The sequence below is a fragment of the Pocillopora damicornis genome, chromosome 1 (assembly GCF_964200805.1).
Source record: "Pocillopora damicornis chromosome 1, jaPocDami1.2, whole genome shotgun sequence".
Classification (NCBI taxonomy): Eukaryota; Metazoa; Cnidaria; class Anthozoa; order Scleractinia; family Pocilloporidae; genus Pocillopora; species Pocillopora damicornis.
In genome coordinates this window covers 21,181,955-21,202,194 of record NC_142670.1, presented here as the reverse complement: position 1 = coordinate 21,202,194, position 20,240 = coordinate 21,181,955, and the positions used below count along the sequence as shown (strand labels likewise).

The following is a 20,240-nucleotide window of genomic DNA, read 5'->3' as shown; positions in this document are numbered from 1 at the left end:
CGCATTCCAAAGAGGCAGCTACCTTTTAACAAACGAACTATTTTCCATGTCATACACTTAAAGGCGTGAATACGGGATTCGCGAAAGGAGAGGCTTTACGCCTCCTAATACCAAATTCGTCACACTCAACGTTTATTAAAAAACGTACAGAATTTAAAATATGCTTGAAGAATAGAGAATACTTAGAATAAGGTTTTAACAAACGTATCTCTGGAGTTATTTTCTGCGGGAGAGATTGATACTTAAAAAAAAAAGCGCGCACACATGAAATATTACCTTTTGTAACAATCTCATCTGGCTTTGCCTGGCGCGGGAGTTGGGCGACGAGCGGGGATGAAGAAATGACCGAAATACGAGTGGTCAGCGGAGAAACAAATTTAATACTTCATATGGAGACATATCAGTTGTAGTTGCAGAAAACAATAGTGTTGTAAAGCCGAAATGTTCACAGTGTACTTCGCTAATGGAGGTATCAGGAAAAGGTATCGGTGGCATTCGGAAAGGCACCAAGAAGAATTATATTTACGTTTGGTAACTTGCAAAAAAACAATCTATTGTAAAGCCAAAATGTTACCAGGTTATACTTCGCTAATTCAAAAGTTAAGCAATTTTCCAAACGCTTTGACTGGAACAATATTTTTACTACTATATTAACCAACGGAGGCATCGGGAAAGGCATCGGTGACACCAGGAAAGGCATTAAGAAGAATGATATTTACGATATGTGACTTGTTGTATGACGGAAAAAAGTATCTTGACTTGTTTAAGGCGTAAATCACAGTCTTTTTGCCTGTTCACTTGAATTTTGTAATCTCGACTTTCGATTACGGAAAAATGAAAAGCTAACCAACTCAAAAAAATTTCGTTGTAGATTTCTACATTTTTAGAGTCATTAATAAGTTTGTTTCCACAGCCTTTAGATAAGAAATTTTAAATTTCCATCAGATGTACTTCTTTTAGTGTTTATTATATATATATATATATATATATATATATATATTCAATCGCCTCATTTCACGTGAAAAAGGTATGTAGTAAAACACTGAGCTTCGAGAAACAGCCAAGTTAAGGCTAATGTGTTTACCATGCTTAAATATTTATAATCAGGGCCACTCGTTTAGGAGACCTTTCTTCAGAAGATCCACGCGTTAAAATAATTCTGTTTTCCGTTCGAAGTGTTTTTTTCCTATTTTATTTAACAAATGAACTCGGGATGAAAACTTAATTTTCGAAGCGAACGGCAGGTGAAATGTTGTGTTGGTGTCTCTGCCCCCCCCCCCCCCCCCCACGTCTCTGCGAAAGGTACATCCAGACAACCTGCATGAAAAAACTGACTATAGCTATCGCACCAATTTTTTAAACAAAAATCTTTAAAACTAAACTGGTGAGCAGCACTCTACGAACGGTGGTTCTAAAATTTCTTTATTCTCCGACGCGTTTCGTTTAACTGTCGTAGACTTCTTCGGGGAGTTTTACAATTTAACACTAAACACCTGTATTTATAAGCCATAGTTAGTGGCTATACGGGAGCCAATGACCATAAAGGCTTGGCTGGACCTACGAATAGGAAAAGGTGAAGTTGCGGAAAATTTGAAAATTTTTTGGGGCAAGGTGGGAGAATTCATTTGGGGACTACGGTTTTGGTTTTCTTTTTTCGTCACGCAGCAAGTTACAAAACGTAAATATAATTCTTCTTGGTGCCTTTCCGGATACCACCGATGCCTTTTCCGATGCCTCCATTGTTTATTACAGCAGTAAAAGATATATGTGCCATCAACACTTTTGAAAAATTGCGTAACATTTTATTTAGCGAAGTATACTGTTGATATTTCGGCTTTACAACACTATTGTTTTCCGCAACTATAACTGATATGTCTCTATATGAAGTACTAAATTTGTTTCCCTGCTGGCCACTCGTATTTCGGTCTTTTCTTCATTCCCCACTCATCGCCCGTGATGTAGTAACTCCCGGCATTGCCAAACCTCAAGAACATACAGATGGGGAAATGATACCTTAAAACTAACCCTGAATATGACATCGCAAACGGAAGTCATTAAAGGATATCCTAATGACAGCTAAGCTTTCAGGTTAGAAGATTTAAAAGCGCAAGCGAATGGTCGCTCAAGCCTATCTTCACCTTTAAACGATCGACTACCTTTTGCTTTCCGGCCTACCTGGTGTGTCGCCGTGCGCATTGTAGAGTTATTCATTGGTCAAATGATTCCGTTATTAGCTCAAATTCAACTGTCCTTCATTCAATGATCAAGATAGTAGATTTACCATACAACACTCGCGATAACATCGGCAGAAATATTGGACAAGATGGCGGCCGTGCTTGCGCCTTTCGTCCATAATGGCGTCCAAATAATATAAGAAATTGTATGGAAATTTGTAAAATTTCTAAAATATAACAATCAGGAGCTCATGGTCCCGTCTGCTCTCGATCGAGACACATTCAGTACTAATTCTGCTATTCATCAAACCTCACAAGGACTCGATAAATAAAAACCACTTACTTCCCGAGCCAGTTCTTCTGTCATTGATTATTGACCTAGGTCGCCATACAATTCTTAAAAATCCGTCGTTCTCCATCCCAAACACTCGCCTATTACAGGAAAGTGCATCAATAAAGTCAACTGCTCTCGATCGAATTGACTGCTACAGAGTTCGAAGCGTCCAAATATCCTGTAAAATTGCCATTTCCTCCCATCTAAAAAGTTCCCAACGCGCCAGAATACCCTTATTTTCCATGTTGAGTAAGTGACGAGACGCCATGTTGAAAACTATGACTGAAATAGTTACACACGAGCTACGCTGATCTTCAAATCGTCGGCCATATTTGTTTTATGAATAAAGGGGTAAGTTTCTAAAGAAACTGTGGTGCTGCGTCGGTGGGAGAGTACAGCAGGTAATTTAGTGTTAACAACTGGGTTGAAAACGTAAATTAGCCACCGTAAAGGGTAAAAAAGCTGACGTTTCGAGCGTTAGCCCTGACGAAGGGCTAACGCTCGAAACGTCAGCTTTTTTACCCTTTACGGTGGCTAATTTACGTTTTCAACCCAGTTGTTAACACTAAATTACCTGCCATATTTGTTTTATGTTCTTGCAGGGAGATAAATTAGTTCTCGGTCCTTTTCGGAATAAAAATATGCCAGGCATTGAATGCGAATTCAGTAGTCTTAGCGCGAAAATTAAATTAAAGCAAATCAAAATTCTGACATCATGTCATCGCTCTGCCTCGAAAAATCCCAAAGGTTTACTTGCAGGTCTTCTTTTCTTTTTCTTTTCATCAAATAGAAGATCTGTGGTGCTCAAATTGTAAAAGTCATGGTACGAAACACTCTTGTTTGCAGATCGAGCCGTGATCGCTGCCATATTGAATTCTCTTGATATTCTATTGTTCCGGAGTGTAATACGATATTTTTGGCATTCACACAAACTTTTCTTCTGCACAGAGACATTGTAGACACGGCCAATGGACGACAAAATCGCCATTGTTTTCCAATTCTTTGCATTTTCACACAAGCATTAGTCGATCTAACAAATAATTCCCAGGTTTTCTCCTTGACATTGAGCAGGATATTTCATCTGCTCGCGAAAAAGTGGTTGAAAAAAAGTCACGTCTACGAGTTTACAGACACCAAACAGACAACCGGCTGCGAGTCGTTCGCACGTCTGAGTGAAAATCCGTGACGTCATTTGTTTGCAGCGCTGAGGTTCGAAACAATTCCTGTGGCTATTATCTTTCTAACTCGAGCACTTTGTTTACTGAAAATACTGTGAATACGGATTTGTCGTCATCTCCCGCTAGTGACAACGAAAATGCTTGCAGATATTTTAGCACTTCTGCTTTTGCACACTATGCTTAACCGTTGGTGCGGTTCCCCTGTTAAAGCTATCGAGAAACAGAGAATCAGCAAACGTCAAGGTCCTTTATTTTGTCGGAAGTGATCAAAAGTGTGGGACTAAATTTTCTACCTGCTGTGCTTTCTGGAGACAAAAAAAAGAAAAAACAATTCTTCCTCGTTAGTCGTCAGGTACTTTCTTTTTAAAAAAAAATCACCTTAGATTAAGAACTGATTCAGTTCTCCAGTGTGTGTTCTTGAGATTTTCGACTTGTTGCCTGTTGTTGTGAATCCCCTGGAATATACATGGAACTCAGTGGGGTGATACAATTTTATCACTTTCCGAATCGTGTCTCTTGTCAAATCCCGTCGTAAAAACGACTAAAACGTCTCCTTCTAAGCGAGTGATTCTTCAGATGCATTCCATCTGCTTTTCCTTTAAAGGGTGACTGATGCCAAATTTTTCTCCTTTTTTTTTTGTCCCAATGCATTCCTCTTAGGTTAAAGAATCCAAAATGAGCAAATTAACGATATATTGTGCAGAATTAAGTTTTCTACAAATTTTTTTTGACGCCTAATCGACGGCCATTATGAAAAAGGTTTCATTCAGGTCACGTGATGTGATACGTCACACGTGTGTAAGGCGGTAAAAAGTGTCATGTCAAGATCTGGGAGTAACAAATTCGTCTCGGCTGTTCAGCTGCTGCCGAAATTTACGAGTGGAATAAAAGTAAGATTTGTTCGATCCTGATATAGGTCACCATTTAGAGACTACGAAATACGAAGTGAGGCATAAAATAACGAAGGCTAAATAATCGAAACGCGACGGATCGCATGTCTGTATTCAGAGACACATATAATTTGCACGCCTTTCCAAACAGCTGTAAAAATATATATGTTCCCATAATTTTTCCTTTTAATTTTTATCGAGTTCTATACTTAAAGAAATGTTTTTTAATTCTAAGCCGAAAAGTATTTGTCTTTAGATTTTGTCTGGTGTGTATCACTGTGACCTCAGGCCCATCGGTTCAGGAGTGAGCGTGACTAAACGCAAAGTATTGTCACGTATTATGGGAGGTCGTCATCTGGTTTCGAAAGTCTTCTTCCACGGTCCGGAAATGGGCAAGATTTATCCTTTTTTAAAATTTTTTAATGAGACTAGTGAGCAACACAAAAGATGACTTCCTACTGTTGTAACTTTTTGTTTATTTCTTTCGATGCGTTTCGTCTCTAACTGAGAGTTTTTCAGGAATGATTACAACTAACATTGAGCAGCATATATAGCACATTCGTGCTATATAACTTCTAATGGAAGTGTATAATAACAGAACCATGCTGTAAACGGATGTTACAAGAATCGCCTTATTATGAGCGCCATATTCAAGCGTAATGTTTCTCATTTGCGACCGGAAACATGATGAAATCAATCCTGTCCGAAAGGTTACTCGTTTCAAAAATGTACCAATGTCAGCGCACGTTTATCGGTATCCAAGAGTCTGCACAATAGGTTTTCTTTACTTGATCGCTCCTACGTTTAATAAGCGACTGATTCTCAAATAATTTACTTATAATCGTAAATGCACTCACCATTCTTGCTTTCTTGATTGAGGCGGCCGCGGCGCACGGGCCATGGATCCTCCTCTAACTCTTGCGCTCCGCTCTATTTTAGGTTACGTTCGTCTTGGCGGTCCAAATTGCCAGGGCCTGATTTTACCAACAGATTTTTAAACTTTTCCATTCTGTTCGCCTTCCATCGAAGCCTCAAAATCCGAATAATCAGACCGAGAAATAGAATTGCTTCCGCCTTAATTACTTTGCTTAATGTACACACGTGTGACGTGTCAAGTCACATGATCAAAATCGAAGAATTTATGGCGGATGACTCACGAAGCTGCATCTTGGACAGTTTCCCCGGCGAAAAAAGGCACAAAGAGGCATTCGAAGCACCTTGTATCTGTTTCAATGTGTTAGCCGAGGCATTTAGACGGTATTCCGAAAAAGTGACATGTTAGTCGTATGAGGTCAGTAAAAATTTAGAGATGAAGTTAAAGCCGCTGAAAATTTTCTGTTCACTCCGGCAGTCGCCAAAAGCGGCGTCGTGTTTTGAAATTGCACCAGAAGTCAGAGACGTAATCTCATGCCGACACTCGGGATAATTTAGAAATTTCATGTGAATATAGCATATGCACAAGTAAACCCGCTCTATAGCGGTCAGTCTTCAATAGCAGTCCTAAAAGTCCGTAGGCGAAAATTGACACTTCCACAAAGTGGTATGGCTTTTTCAGTATTCAGTATTTTCTCTTATTTTCGCTTTAGCAAACGGGAGATCTTGACTGAGTCACGAAGATGAGCAATCAATCATGCCTATTAATTTGTTTAATTTATTTAATTCATTTTGAACTGATCCTTGATCCTTGATCCTTGATACGGTGATCCAGTGATCCTTGATCCTGTTTTTCCAGGAAACCAACTTCAGTAGCTCTCCATTGACGTTCTGACGCGGTTGTCAGACCGCTCGAAGAACTATCGATGATTTGTGTGTTTTACTCAGAGGATGTATGGGGAACAGAATATGCAAAATTTTCATAAAACGCCATATATCATTATGCATAGAGCCAGTTGTTTGATAAAAATTATTTTTACGTTAAAACAGTATTTGACCCTGGGAATTAATAATTTTATGTGGTCACTCATCAACCGGGATCTGTAACGATAATTTATTTACGCTAAAAGTTAACGCTAAAGCTGAGTTCAAGGAGCACGGAGGTGAAACATGGGCGCCGAAGTGAAATACATTCCATTGCTTGATTTTGAACTGAACACAATGTCCAGCAGTTTCTTGTGAATCACATTGTGATAAAACTAATGTCAACTTGTAACAGAGCCATCTGCGACAAACTTGTCATAATCCTCTTGAATGTTTTCAAGGCTTTGTTTTTCTGCATGCCCAAGTTTATGGCAAGAGACGTGCATTACTTCATAATTTATCTTGCACCAAGGACATGGATACTTGCCTACAAGTACAATTCTCAGTTGTTCTCCACACTGAGGTTGTTGCACCAGTGGTGGTTGTAAGTTCTGCTTGTACTCATGGTACATTTACCTTTGCTGGTCCCTTTTCCTCTGCTTTAGGTATAGGTTTCACTGGGACAAGGGGGTGGTGTTACTGGAACTGATCTTTGTGAAGGGGTTAAGATGTATGTGGGTGCTGTTATAGGTCTTGGAATGCATTCTTGATGCTGATGTAGTTGATTAAGTCTTACTGTGTTTTTATAAGTAGGACATCGCAAATCTAACTCTCTGAGAAGAACAAGAGGGGCTTGCTCAATGAACTTGCTAGGATTTTCTATGGCAGTTTGGCACACCGGGCAAAGGAATCCAGACATTTCAAAAGAAAATGGCAAACAACTGGCACAAAATATGTGTGGAGTTCGGCATTTTGCCTGGACTGGTTGGTTGAGAACCTCTGCAAATTGGGCACATATACTCGTGCTTAATGTTTTCAACAAACTGTTCTGGGTAAAGAGGTTCTGATCCTCTAAAGCTCTTTACCTCCTTAGAGAATAAGAGTGTGGCTGGGTCAGGTTGGAAGCTTTAGGTGCCAGGCATTCCTTCCACCATTTCCACTTGTTCCTTGGGTCCAGCGGAGTCCTCTCTGGGATTTATTCCAGGTTTACTCTTCTTCTTCCTACCACGTTTCTATTAATCTATAAAGAAACTGCAGATCTTACGGTTGCCAGTGCGTTTGTGTGAAGGCCACTCATTGATTGCAAGGCCTGTGCTTCCTCTTAAAGCAAGCTTGTAACACCTGTGGCAGAACTTGAGAGGGCAAATGTCAAGGTCATCTTTGCGAACTTTGACACCAAAGGCTGTGAAAGTGATCTTCATCTTATCAGCTCAAAGAAAATTGTTCTCATACTTATCTTTTGCCTTCTTCAATCGCTCTCCACAAATTCCGCAAGTTTTTTCCAATATTGTTGATATTCAGAGAGACTAAAGTTAGACATCTGAATGTATTAATCGAACCGAGTTCTAAACTAAACTTGGATTAAGCAACACAGTACTAAATTGACACAAGATATGTTCTAAAGTTCCTTTCTCCGACCTTTTATTGCTTCAGAAGGGTAAACCCTTTGAGTTTGTAGCTTGTTTCAGGAAGGGGTGTCTATTTAATAAATCTCTCTCGATCGGTTCTTCAGAGGCGCGAGAATATTTGCATTCTTGTGTTAGTGCGTGTAGTTCGTTCCATTTGAAGGGGGAGGGAATATTCGCATTAACCATGTTAATCATGGCCAAGAACAACGATTTAACTACCAGATCAAAACACAACTAGTAAAATATAATTGGAAGGTTTATCATCCCTGATCGTGACTGAAATGTTTCCTGAAAATAGGAAGACCTCAGAAAGGCAATAAGTCATCTTGCGTCAAAACAAGATGCCATTAAGCCGTCGCATTGTTGACTATCTCACACATGCAATTTTTCCTAATTAACCAGGGAAGCAAAACACAATTCATTTTCAATATGGCGGTGAAAGCAGCAGAAATTGGCAGATTTTGACTGAACATTAAGTAAATGTAAGGCCGTTCCTTTTTCTTTTCACCATAGGCAAATATAATCTGATTTATTCTGAATGTTTAAAAGTATTTTTTTTGTACGTATTTGTCGCACATTCTGTGGTTCCCAAGGACAAACGCAATCACTGTTTTTCAATAAGTAATTTGAGACCGGCTTTCGAGAAGGTCAAAATTTGATGTACGTCGTAGTTTGGAGCCTTTCTGAGATTTGGATGGCCGCTTTGATCATTCTTCAACAGCTCTGACCAAACGTGCTCAAACGCTCTCCAACGGTTCATGCGTTTCTCGCACTTTAAACGATAGAGCTTGAGACCGATGAGGGCCAAGAAGAGGCCTACTGATGCGTTACACAGCGTTGTTATCGTATACTCAATTGTGTTGTAAATCTACTTTCATAAGTAAAAGGAAATTTACTAATGGCGAGTGTTGCATGGTAAATCTACTATCTTGATCATTGAATGAAGGACAGATGAATTAGAGCAACGAAAGGTGTCACTTAACCAATAAATAACAGTCTACAATGCACACGGCGACACACCGGATAACCGGAAATTAGAAGGCCCATTTCCAACCTTGATGCAACGCGCGCCGCGACCCAATTTCCTGTAACACGAAATTCCCAGATCACTGAAAACCTTCTAAAATCGTCTCAAAAGCCATCGTGGACATAAAGTCAACTGTTTTACGGTAAATAAATTCGCCGTTCGTCATTTTACAGCTTCCTTACAATATTTTGAATTTTGTTCGGAAGAATCCGCAGAAAATTTTTTTCAAGTGTCACGCTTGGATCTCGTCGTACTCTGTGAACAGAGTCGGCGAAAATGACAACGTTCAAATTTTTTCACTTTCTAGAAGTGCTTGAGGATTCTAAATGAAGATAAAATATTTCCAATAGAAATTGGTATTTTTCAAAGAGGAATATGGAAAAATATCAGTCTGCCGGACGTTTAGTTATTCAAAGACCGTGTCCGGTAGTGTCCGGTGAAAATTTTCTTAGTGTCACGCTTGATCGCTTCGCACTGTATGTACAAGGTCAGCGAAACGGACAACGTTGGGATTTTTTCACTTTCTAGAAGCGCTTGAGGATTTTAAATGAAGGTAGAATATTTTCCTATGAAAAATTGGTATATTTCAGAGAAATATGGAGTTATTTGTGTACCGTGTCCAACCGTGTCATCATATTGACAAGTTTCTAAGTGTCAAGCGTTTGGATGGCTTTGTACTCTATATACAGGGTTAGCGAAAAACATCAAGTTCGAAATTTTAGGCTGCCTGGAAGCGCTTGAGGATTGTAAATATGGGTAGAACATTTTCGTATAAATATTTTTTGGATTTCGAAGAGAAATACGAAAAAATATTGGACTGCCGGACGTTTAATTATTTTAAGTTTAGTCACTTCATTACAGGAACGTCAGCGACACTGACAGTTTGCGTTATCATTCTTATTTGCTGCTTTGCTTGGACAACAACCTCGACCACTCTTTCGAGCGAAAGCTCCTCTCCACGGGCAGGAAATTTTAACTGACCCTTGGTCCTATTTAACAAGGATGGCAAACTTCAATTTAAAAAAATTGATGAATGTATGAAAACGTGGTGGATCAACATTTTCACCTTCTTCGAAATGCTCGCAAGGATTTTCGTGTTCCTCTTTAGCAACAACCGATCCATAAGCATTTACTGCCTCAGAATCTACGAAGTCAATCGATTCAACTGATTCCATGCCCGACTAAAACGTATAGAACTGTTTTGAACAGAATTATTTTGACAAGCTCTTCAAATTGATCGGAGAAAACGCAGAAAGTACTTTGAGCAACGTGACAAGGTAAAAATAACCGACCAATCAGAGGCGCTATTCAAACAAAAGCGGCGATTCAAAACAAAAACAAACGACCGCATTGCATCAAGGTTCGTATGCTTGTGCGACTCCGGCCATTCGCTTGCGCTTTTAAATCTTCTGACCTGAAAGCTAAGCTGTTATTACGATATCTTTTAATGACTTTTGTTTACGATGTGATAGTAAAGGTTTTTCAGTTGTCATTTCTCCATCTGTATGTTCTTGGTCTTCTTGAGGATTGGCAAAGCCAGATTAGATTATGTTACCAGAGGTAATATTTTCATTTGTGCGCGCTATTTTTTTCGTTTTCAGGTATACTGTCTCTCCCGCATAAAATAACTCCAGAGATACGTTTCTCAAAATCTTATTCTCGGTATTCTTTATTCTTTAAGCATATTTGAAACTCTGTACGTTTTTATTAAACGTTGAGCGTGACGAATTTGGTCTTAGGAGGCTTATGCCTTCTCCTTTCGGGAATCCCGTATTTGCGCCTTTAACTGTATGACGTGAAAAGCAGATCGTGAAAAGTAGATCGCAACGCCTTACATTCTTTTTCGTTTGTTTATTGTTCTTGTGCAAGAGTGCTAATTGTAGTAAAAATTTTGCGTGCGCTTTCTTTGTGTCATTGTGTAATGTTGAGTAACGTATTTAACCGTATTGTTCATCGTAGTTTGGTGCAGTTTTGCAGTGTAGTTTCGTCGAGTGTAGTTTCGTATATTTGTTCTTTTCGCTTCGTGCAGTTTGTTCGCCACTAGGCAGGATCTATAACATCGCAACAAATGTAAGTTTTGTATCATGCAGTTTTCTTCGTTGTTTTCGTTGTAGCTTTCCTTGTGTATTTAGTCTAGTTTATATTGTAATAGTTTTCGTTCGCTGTTTTATTTGCAGTTTTAACCGTACCGTGTCGTTTCGTTCCGCGTTAAAAATTGCGCTAGAATTAATTAGTATTAGTCGCCAGTGGCAGTTACATAGTTTGTGTATTAAGGGGGCCGCTATCTCTTTGTAATATAATGCGTTTGCATGTCTAGGGTCGATTTCCCATTAAATAACTCGCGAATTTGATATTGTTCACACAGCCATCAGCTGTGAGCGTAACTGATAACGAATTTGTCACGGAGGAATAACGCTTTTTACCTTTCGAAGGAACGGCAAATGACAGTAAATCCCCATTACACTCCACGTTTATTCACGCTATCTCGCTGCCACAAGAGACGTTCACTCGACCGCGACAGCGACAGGATGCAAATGACTCACTTTTCGTTTTACGACCATGATGCAACGCAAATCAGAGGGCGCACACTGCCTGGGTTGGACTGTTAAAGAGTTGCCTTGTTTCTTTTGTATAACATGATTGATAGGTGGGCGTTTAACAAATATTTGTTTTTTCATGAATATTTCCTACTCTTAATTACACACTGAGAAATGTCACGATCCATGTCAAGAACAATTAAATTCTCTTCGCTGTTCTTATTTGAAAGCTCTTTCACCAAGGTAACATTAAATGCACGTAAACCGCTTTATATGGGGTACACTAGCCTTATTCAGTGGATTGATATAATTATGATATAAAACGCACGGATATTTTGTAACATTTTTGTTCGAGTCTCGTAAGGGCGACGAAAATGCGAGCAATGAGGAAAATTCCTAGTTCATCACGTATACATGCAGCATTTGTGTGACGTGCGAGAAACCATTTGAGAAAAACATCACCTCTCATGCCCTTTTCGGAAGTGATCGTTGTCCTGTTGCCTGAACACTTCGAAGAGTTTTGCGGATACTGGCATAAACAAAAGTTGGAAGGGGCTTTGTATTCCCCCAACTGAGGTAACCACATATGAGTTTCAACATTTTCAGCTGTCAGGAAGTGCAAATGACCTCTGGAAGAAAGGTAGCGGCAATGTCTATTTAGTCGGGTAGACTTTACCCCGTGGGAAAGCCGCAAATGAAAGCGTTGCGTGGGAAAGCAGCAAATGAAGCGTTGCGATAATTCAACGTGGCAAAAATTTTACTTTCTATGGGGCAACTTTTTAGGTCATATTAATTTTGGGAAGTACGCGTTGTTTTCGACGTGTAATCAATACAATGACGGGTTCAGTGATATCAGAGCTTGACTCTAAATTAGAGTCATCGAAACTTGATTTCAATTTCATTTTGTATCTTTTTTTGTTTCTATTCCACGTTTTGATTTGTAACCAAGCAATTGTCTTCCAGTTCATTTGCATGGAATGCTCAAACACGTTTCTATGCTCTCTTTAGATTTGCATGACATCCTCCGCTGAAAGACGGCTTTTACTGATTTTGAGGAGGCTAAGTTCAAAATGTTTTGCTGTCATTTTTCATCAAGAAGAAGAAGAATGCTGGCGAACAGGCTGCTGATAATATCGTCAGTTATAGTATTACTTGTCTTGGTGAGCCTCCATCTGGTAATTTTACCATCAGTGAGCGGGGGATATAACGAGGAATGTTACTTGCCACTGGAGAGACGTCAAACGTTAAGAATGATGGTGAAGAACATTTCGCGGGTGTTTGACAAGTACGGTGTTCAGTATTGGCTCGATTATGGTGAGTTTGGCATTCATTTCCAAGTTTAAATATAATTGTAACGTCACCGCGCGCAAAAAAACCAACGCCAAATTTGAAAAGGACGCATCGTTCAAAGAATTGTGTTAAGAATCTACGGACTCGTATTGAGACACCTAGAAAACGTATCGTGCCTTTATTTCCATCGCTATCACTTTGTGGAGCATTTTGCGGGCTACAATGGATATTTTTGTGCTAAAATGTACTTAGGCCCGCTCGCATGCTCGCGTGGTTGTTCAGACTAATTTGTCATTCTTTTTTAGTTCTTATTTTTCTCAATGCCCTCTCATGTGATAATAATAGTAATATAGTTGATGTTCCTGAGCTAAATTTAATTTTTGGGTCTCTCTAAGAGTCAAGTTAATCCTTGCCTAACGAATCAGTAGTATAACTAGTATAGGGGGTCTGTAGGACTGGCATGAAAGTGAGGCTCTAAGAAAAAAGTGGTCACGCAAACTACCAATGTCACGCGTCAGGAAAGGACAGCATACGACAGGAAAAAATGTTTTCCTGCACGCGTTTGTGTGGTAAGTAACTCATGTCGGCGGGAGATATTATCAGCATGCTTTTTTTCTATAAAAAAAATAGTACGATTAGATGTCTATCATTTTGTGATGGATCGTCTTCGAAATTGGCGCAAACAATCGTCTCTTTCTCCGCCGAGTTATCAATTCATTTATTATTCGTTTGACGAGAAAACACGTTATACGTCTGAAGTGCCTCACCATCACTCAAAATTTTTAATGGGTTCTTCCAAGAAGTTTCAATTTAGTCATTACCCTTACACCGCTGAATCTGTCTTGTCAGTGATGTGGTGTCCAAAATGTAAACATGCAGCTGTGTCTGTTTACACACGAGTTTCACTTTATTGAGAAAGGAAAAAAGATACGTGCGTGTGGGCATGATTTTGAAGAGGCCATGCATGCCTATGACAATTTGAGGAATCCGAGGAAAGATGTGACAGATTTGATCGGTCAAATGGAAGCGTTAATAGTGGTCAAATATTCGCCTCGATGGTATAATATTGTGGAAAGAAACAGGAGACACACATTGGACAACTAGTTGTGTATGTGTCAAGACATGGTGGGATCCTTTTGTGTGAAAAAAATTCGTCGCTATAAAAGAAAGATCCGTTTGCAAGCTTCGGAGCATGCTCAAGACATTGAAAAATACAAAGCTATGATTGACGAGATGAAGTTACGTGAGAGACGTCGTGAACTTGTATTTTAAGCGGCTTTACATCATATTCACGAACCGACAGGCATGAGACATGGATGGGTCGATGGCGCTACTTGGGATAATGCGGATATCAGCGGCCATCCCGAGGGGTCGACCCCCGGGCAACCCAAGGGCAACCCACGGGCTTAGCAGGGGATTTGTAGCAAAGGCATGCCCCGCACGCGGGACATTAGAGCGCTTTTGCGTTTTTGGCAAAATACCCCGGGGCCATACCCACGGGATTTGCACGTAATCTGCTGTCTCAAACACTGCAAGGAAAGCTATGTGCGTTTGACAAATCGGGAAATCTTGGCGTCTTTTATTTGTCCTTTGCAGTTTATTTTCCTGTGTACCGTGGTCAAGTATTGTGCTGTTGCTCTGTGCCGTAATGGGAGTAAGAAACGACCTGATCTCAGTTATTTTTGCTTTCCTAAAAGGCCCAATGAGCGTAAGAAGTGGGAGGTTTTCTGTAAGCGAGCGGATAAAAAATCAAGACACTCGGCGATCCAAGAATCTGTTCATTGCATTTTAAGGAAAGCGACATCGAGATTTCAATTTCATACGGTTAGTTCGCATTCGAAGCGTCTTGCCGATAGGAAGAGACAGTGTGATGAACAACCGCAAGCCAAGAAAGTTTGCCCCAGAAAGCTCGAACTTGAGGACTCCATAGAGACTTGTGTGGATTTTAGTGCTGATGTGGCTTCAGTAAACCATGATCACTCATACTTTTGCATCGAGGAACAGGCAACACCGACTATATGTTGCCCAGGTTGCTCCAGGGGTGGGGGTATTTGTCCCAATTTTTTGCCCCACCCGAGGGGCTTTAGCATGTAATTGTCACGGCAGCTGTGACAAATGCCCCTGGGTGCCCGGGGGTCGACCCCTCAGGATGGCCGCTGATACCCGCATAAAGAAATCGCGGCTGGTTTGGATTCTAAATATCATGATAAAGACTATTAAGATTTTTCAAAACATGATTTATTATACTTTTTTGTAGTTGTATACAATTAAAAAAAGTTATATATGTGTCGAATAAAATGAATGATGGAATGATGTATATGTCTATTATTAAATGTGATTAACCAATCTGCATTTTCAATCACGGGTGGGTTTTCATAATTAGTAAATCCACAATGAATTATAGAAAGATCAATCTTACAAGCATTGATATAAGTGAAAAGTTGACATTGATAAACAGTAAATAGAGGTCTTCATGTTCACTCATTAAAAATGCATGTAACGCATAAAAGGATTGACTAAAATCTTCTACGGGAAATTCAATCTGAAAAATAAAAATTAATCACTCGTGTAAATTCTTATGGTACCACCCGTAGGTAAAAAATTTTGTGTCTGATCCACGATATTCCATTATCTGTATTTCTTCATCATTTGAAAAGGTTAAACAGTGAAAGTGTTCGCTCAAAGTATAGACACTATTTACTAACATATAAAACATTTCATCATCAAATTGAATCACTAAGTTCATGTCTTTTGATGGTAAATAACGTACAATCAAATGAAATGATGTGTAAATATCTTTCACTTCATCGGGTTCATACTGGAAATGTTCGATCTAGAAAAATTAAAAAGTGAAGATCGTCACTGTTTTGCCTACAAGTAAAAAAGTGGTAGTTAGCCAATAATACTCGGTGCGTCTATGTCTATCTTCATGAAAGCAACGAAACCATGTATACGAATCATACACACGAAGTACATTTCTTAGAAAATCGATATTTTCAAATTGAAAAGCTAGATTGAATCCTTCTGTTCTTAATTCAGTTACAATCAAATGGAATAATGCGTAAAGATCTCCAATTTCCTCAGGGTGGTAAAGTGGTTTATATTCATCTAAAAAAGTCAAAGTACAAATGGTTACTACATTAGTTACATGTAAAATGAATTCTAATATCGTGTTATATCCTAAAGATAATCTTACATCATCGTGAAAAAAACAGTGAAACAATTCGTTTGACATGAATGATCAACTAATAATCCCCAAACTGATATTTTTTTTCATACTCACTACCAGTCTGCTTGGTTTTGTACTGATGTTGTAAGGAGAAGTTCTGTCACGGTCACTTATCAGAGTTAAAGGGTCCATATTTGCAAGGTCATTCCGTCTATTCGTCGATCTCTTGTTGTTGTTGTTTTTGTTTTTTTGGTTATTGACTCAATCATTTTTTCATTAATTAATCGAATCCCTTTCTCTTATTTACTTCACTTATAAAACTTCGATTCTTTTGTATTCAGGAACCCTGCTTGGCGCCTATCGCATGGGAGACATCTTGCCATATGATCACGACGCCGACATTTCTTATATTTTGGAAACCGAGAAGCCGGAAGCTTTCCGTGAACTGCGTGAGCTTGGAATGCAAGCCAATGGTTTGGTTGCAGTATTAGGGGATGTGACTGTGGATTTTATGAGATGGCAACCAGTGAACGTATCAAGTTACATTTCTGGCAAAACTGAAACAATGCTACGCAAATATTACCCTCCTTCATCAAAGGACAATCTCATTCTGAAATACCATCATACGTTGGAAACTTCTCCCATGTCGTGGGTGGTACCATTCAAAAAGTTCTATTTCCAGGAAGTGAACGTCGCAGTTCCCAACTCACCGGATAAATTACTAGCCTTTAGATACCCGTATACGTTCGGAACGCTTGGATTACCGTTTCCTTATAAGTGGAAATGCTGGGTGCCCTGTTATTTGAGAAAAAGCAATGGCTGCTAAAGGTATCGAATGAATTAAAACCGAAAATGTGCACTGTGCTACTACGCTAGTTAAATTGTCCATCGCTCTGACGAAGGGCTAACGCTCGAAACGTCAGGTTTTAAACACTTTACGGTGACTAATTTAAGTTATCAACTCAGTTAATAATACCAAATTACCCTGTTATACTCTCACACCGACGCAACACCACAGTTTCTTAGGAAACATACACCTTTTATTCATACGCTTGATAAATACGACAACGCAATAACGCCTAAATGCATAAATGCATCCGTCGGCATACGCAAGAAAAGTGAAGCACTCTCCGGAATGCAGTTGTCCACAAGGTTAGAGCGCACTGTCCTGAGCGTTGGGAAGGTAATTACGTTGTTTATTTTGGCGAAACATTTCAATTTCACTACGACTCTCCCCACGTATTAGTAGCCTGCGTAGCGGATGGTTTTTTGTGCTTCATAGCGCACACAAAACCGCTGCTAACGCAGGCTCAAGGGGCGGCAATAATGAATCCAATCAGAGGGCTGCAGGAAGAAAACCAAAGTACGAAGATGCAGAGAGGATCAAGTGGAATATGAGAATCCATATGTTAATTTTTTTAGGGGTTTTAAGGAAATATTTATATACTTTTATGTGATTAAATCAGCAAAATATTTAAGAATGCAATATTTATTAATGATGTAATTGTCTGAGCAAATAATAATTAAAGTTTTATTAACAGCAGGCACACTCAATTTTTGCATTGTTTAATACTATCTTTACTATTGTCAATTTTGTAATTAAATTTTGCTATTATTTGTCAAAAGATGTATGTTGACAAAGGTTTTCTTTCATTCTAGTGGCGTGTTACAAACGGGCGCGATGACTAAGACTCACACACAGGCTGAATAGTATTTGATCTTCCTCTTGGTGGGTGAATACAATGCAGCTGAAAAAGATCAGTCACATATAAAATAGGAGAATTTCAATCATAATTGGATTGGGAGGTCGCGGAATATTTACCTTTTAGGAATGAGTTTGTTGTTTCTTGGGAAATAAATTGGGGATTTGATGCTAAATCATGGGGTGACACTCTCCGTACGCACCGTCAGTCTTAAATGGGTATGTGTCAAAATTGGCCGAGTCTTGGGTTCTGTAACAATTTTCAACATGCAAGAGAGGTTTTGAATAAATATTTACCTTTTTACGAAATCGCTCTACGTGTAGCTTATAAACAGGGAGTAAAAAGGTACTAAAACCTTCATATCTTGCGTCTCCATAGCTTACACGTACCTATCCTTATTGGATAATAACGGTTGATCATATTGGATTTATCATGTTTGCAAATGTGAGAAGAAAAATACAAGTAAACTCATGTAACTCGTCACCAGATTCGTTTTTCAGACTGCTTCCTTGAAGTAACCGGACGTACAATTTTTTTTTTTCCAGGATACGCTAGCCAATCAGAACTCAGGGTTTGCTTCATTTCGACACTCGCAGCACCCGCCTTAAATCGTTTGGGATTTTTCTTTTTTGAAAGAAGTTTTTCACAATGATTTTCAAAATAATTTAGAATAGTTTGCGGTCCTAAAAAAACTCCTTGTAATGCTTACCTCGTGCTCTGATGAGGGCTTGAGGCTTGCAAGGGTTGTGCTTCTAACAAGTGTAGCAGCGAGCATGATCTCCAAGATGAAAAACGCCACGAGGAGAGATGATATGGCAACCATCAGCTTCTCCTTATCAGTCATGAAGGTAGTTGTCCCCTCTACCACGAAATTATAATTTTCCCATCGGTAGGTGTTAATCAGGCAATGGATCAGACCCCGATGATAGCTGTAAACTGCTATCGCAGATAGTACGATGCAAGCCACGCTAACTGACCACAGCGCATCGATCTGTGTCACAAAAAGGTAGTATTAGAGATTAAATAAGCAGCTTTAAGAAGATTCTAATGGACTAGGAATGAAAGGATCCCAATGATAGCTGTAAACTGCCATCGTAGATAGTACGATGCGAGCCTCACTTACTGACCACAGGGTACCCATTTGAGTAAAAAAGGGTTGGTTGGTTGGTGTGAGATTGAATAAGCTTTAAGTAGATTCTAACGGGCGAGGAGCCCTAGGACCTTAATGCGAGGATTCATTGCAGCTTCAGTTTAATTTCAGGCCGTCTCTTCAACTTTTTAAGGATTTTAATTACCGTGTATTTTCATCCTAAAATTTACAAGTTGTGCTCCAAGTCGTCTCCCTCAATTTTATTTTCGCTGTTTGTTTATTTGTTTGTTTTTTAAGACCTCCTTTAATCAAAAATAGGAACATTTGTACGTCGCATAAGGAATTGAAAAAATACGGTCACGTGAATCCTTGTTTTGGTAGTGTCCTACCAGAATGGACGATGGGATTGGAGCGCGGATTACAGCAAGTCCCATGGTGCCAGTCGCGAGAACCTTAGGAAAATAAAAGATTTTTTAGATAGATTTTAAATTTTCGTTATGTCAACTAGAAAATACTACCACTAAACCACATGATAACCTGCCTACAATTATGAAAATAATAATGATGATGACAATAACCGCAATAAGATAATAATGATAACAGTGATGATATTTAATTTAAAATATTAGTACTGACAATGATCAGTAGCAATAAAACCTGCAAATATGGATGGTAATCAGCCAAACTGTGCGCCGCAACCCGAGCCGTATTTATTTACTATTTCCTTTTTAAGTATATTTCTCAATATGCATTTTACAATATATATTTCGTATTATTTAGTATATTTCTCAATATGCATTTTATGCATTTCAATATTCAATATGCATTTTGGCGGTTAGAAACCAGTAAATTGTTCTGAAATTTTTATATGAACTGCTGAAATGCGGACCAAACGAGCAGACGAGTTTTGCCTTACATGATCATGATGAAAATAAAATTGTTATAATCATTAGCTCTACAGGAGATATCCGATAATCGATAACATAGTCAATCTGCAAACCCGGCTGACTCTCTTTACTCCATGGGGTAATACACAGCAGCAAAAGTCCTATTCCTCTTATAATCATACTGCATATTTCTCAAATTTTAATTTCAAAAGGTATCAGTTTTCTCACCAAGCTAGATATCCAACATGGCATATACGTTAGGCTGGTTTTGTATCCTACTTTATATCGATCCACCATACCAATCGTGAGGAAGATGGCCGCCATCGCCAACTGGGAAATTGAAAGGACCTTCATTCGTTTCTTCCCGAACATTTTTATCCCTTTGAACTTTGCTTCGAAAACGTTTTAATTAGAAAGGCTTGGACTTACGATCATAATAGTTTGTGTTCTTTATGCAAAATTAGGCTACGAAATAAGACTGCATGCAGCTGTGATGAATCCATGTACTTATATGACCCATTGGCTAATTTCTGTCACTCGCATATGAATAATTATGCGAAGCGATTCAGTGCCAACCAAATTTATAAAGAGCGTTC

At 39.1% G+C, this 20,240-nt stretch overlaps 3 protein-coding genes and 1 long non-coding RNA gene across 12 annotated transcripts in view; 2 read left to right on the top strand and 2 right to left on the bottom strand.

The window, feature by feature from the left end:
• Positions 1–5,672, bottom strand: part of LOC113667025 (neuroligin-4, Y-linked) — a 16,009-nt gene extending 10,337 nt beyond the window's left edge. Inside the window, exon 1 of the mRNA XM_089203793.1 lies at positions 5,434–5,672. The gene's annotated coding sequence lies outside the window, so the exon portion shown is untranslated. The remainder of the gene's footprint in view (positions 1–5,433) is intronic.
• LOC113685249 (uncharacterized) overlaps positions 1–17,589 on the top strand; it is a 19,640-nt gene extending 2,051 nt beyond the window's left edge. The window contains exons 1-3 of one of the 8 annotated variants that reach the window (XM_089204562.1): positions 8,498–9,521; positions 12,514–12,819; positions 16,306–17,589. In XM_089204562.1, the coding sequence (XP_089060688.1) occupies positions 12,576–12,819; positions 16,306–16,790 (729 nt within the window). In that variant the 5' untranslated portion in view covers positions 8,498–9,521; positions 12,514–12,575 and the 3' untranslated portion in view covers positions 16,791–17,589. Of the gene's footprint in view, positions 1–8,497; positions 9,522–10,622; positions 11,039–11,400; positions 11,616–11,663; positions 12,146–12,168; positions 12,251–12,513; positions 12,820–16,305 lie in introns of those variants that run through there. The other 7 variants (XM_089204600.1, XM_089204584.1, XM_089204605.1 and 4 more) reach the window with 7 other exon arrangements.
• LOC113685248 (uncharacterized) lies at positions 12,826–15,106 on the top strand. The gene is made up of 2 exons (XR_016186346.1): positions 12,826–13,364; positions 14,392–15,106. It is a non-coding gene; the product is annotated as an uncharacterized LOC113685248 (long non-coding RNA).
• Positions 17,438–20,240, bottom strand: LOC149052741 (uncharacterized). Of its 2 annotated transcripts, XM_089204834.1 has the most exons (4): positions 19,873–20,218; positions 19,147–19,209; positions 18,377–18,658; positions 17,438–17,712 (listed from the first exon to the last, which is right to left on the bottom strand). In XM_089204834.1, exons 1-4 carry the CDS (start codon positions 20,014–20,016, stop codon positions 17,650–17,652), a joined length of 552 nt encoding a protein of 183 aa, XP_089060960.1. In that variant the 5' UTR covers positions 20,017–20,218; the 3' UTR covers positions 17,438–17,649. The 2 variants fall into 2 exon arrangements, with proteins under 2 accessions (XP_089060960.1, XP_089060971.1); XM_089204845.1 differs by lacking the exon at positions 19,147–19,209 and having other exon boundaries at positions 19,873–20,240.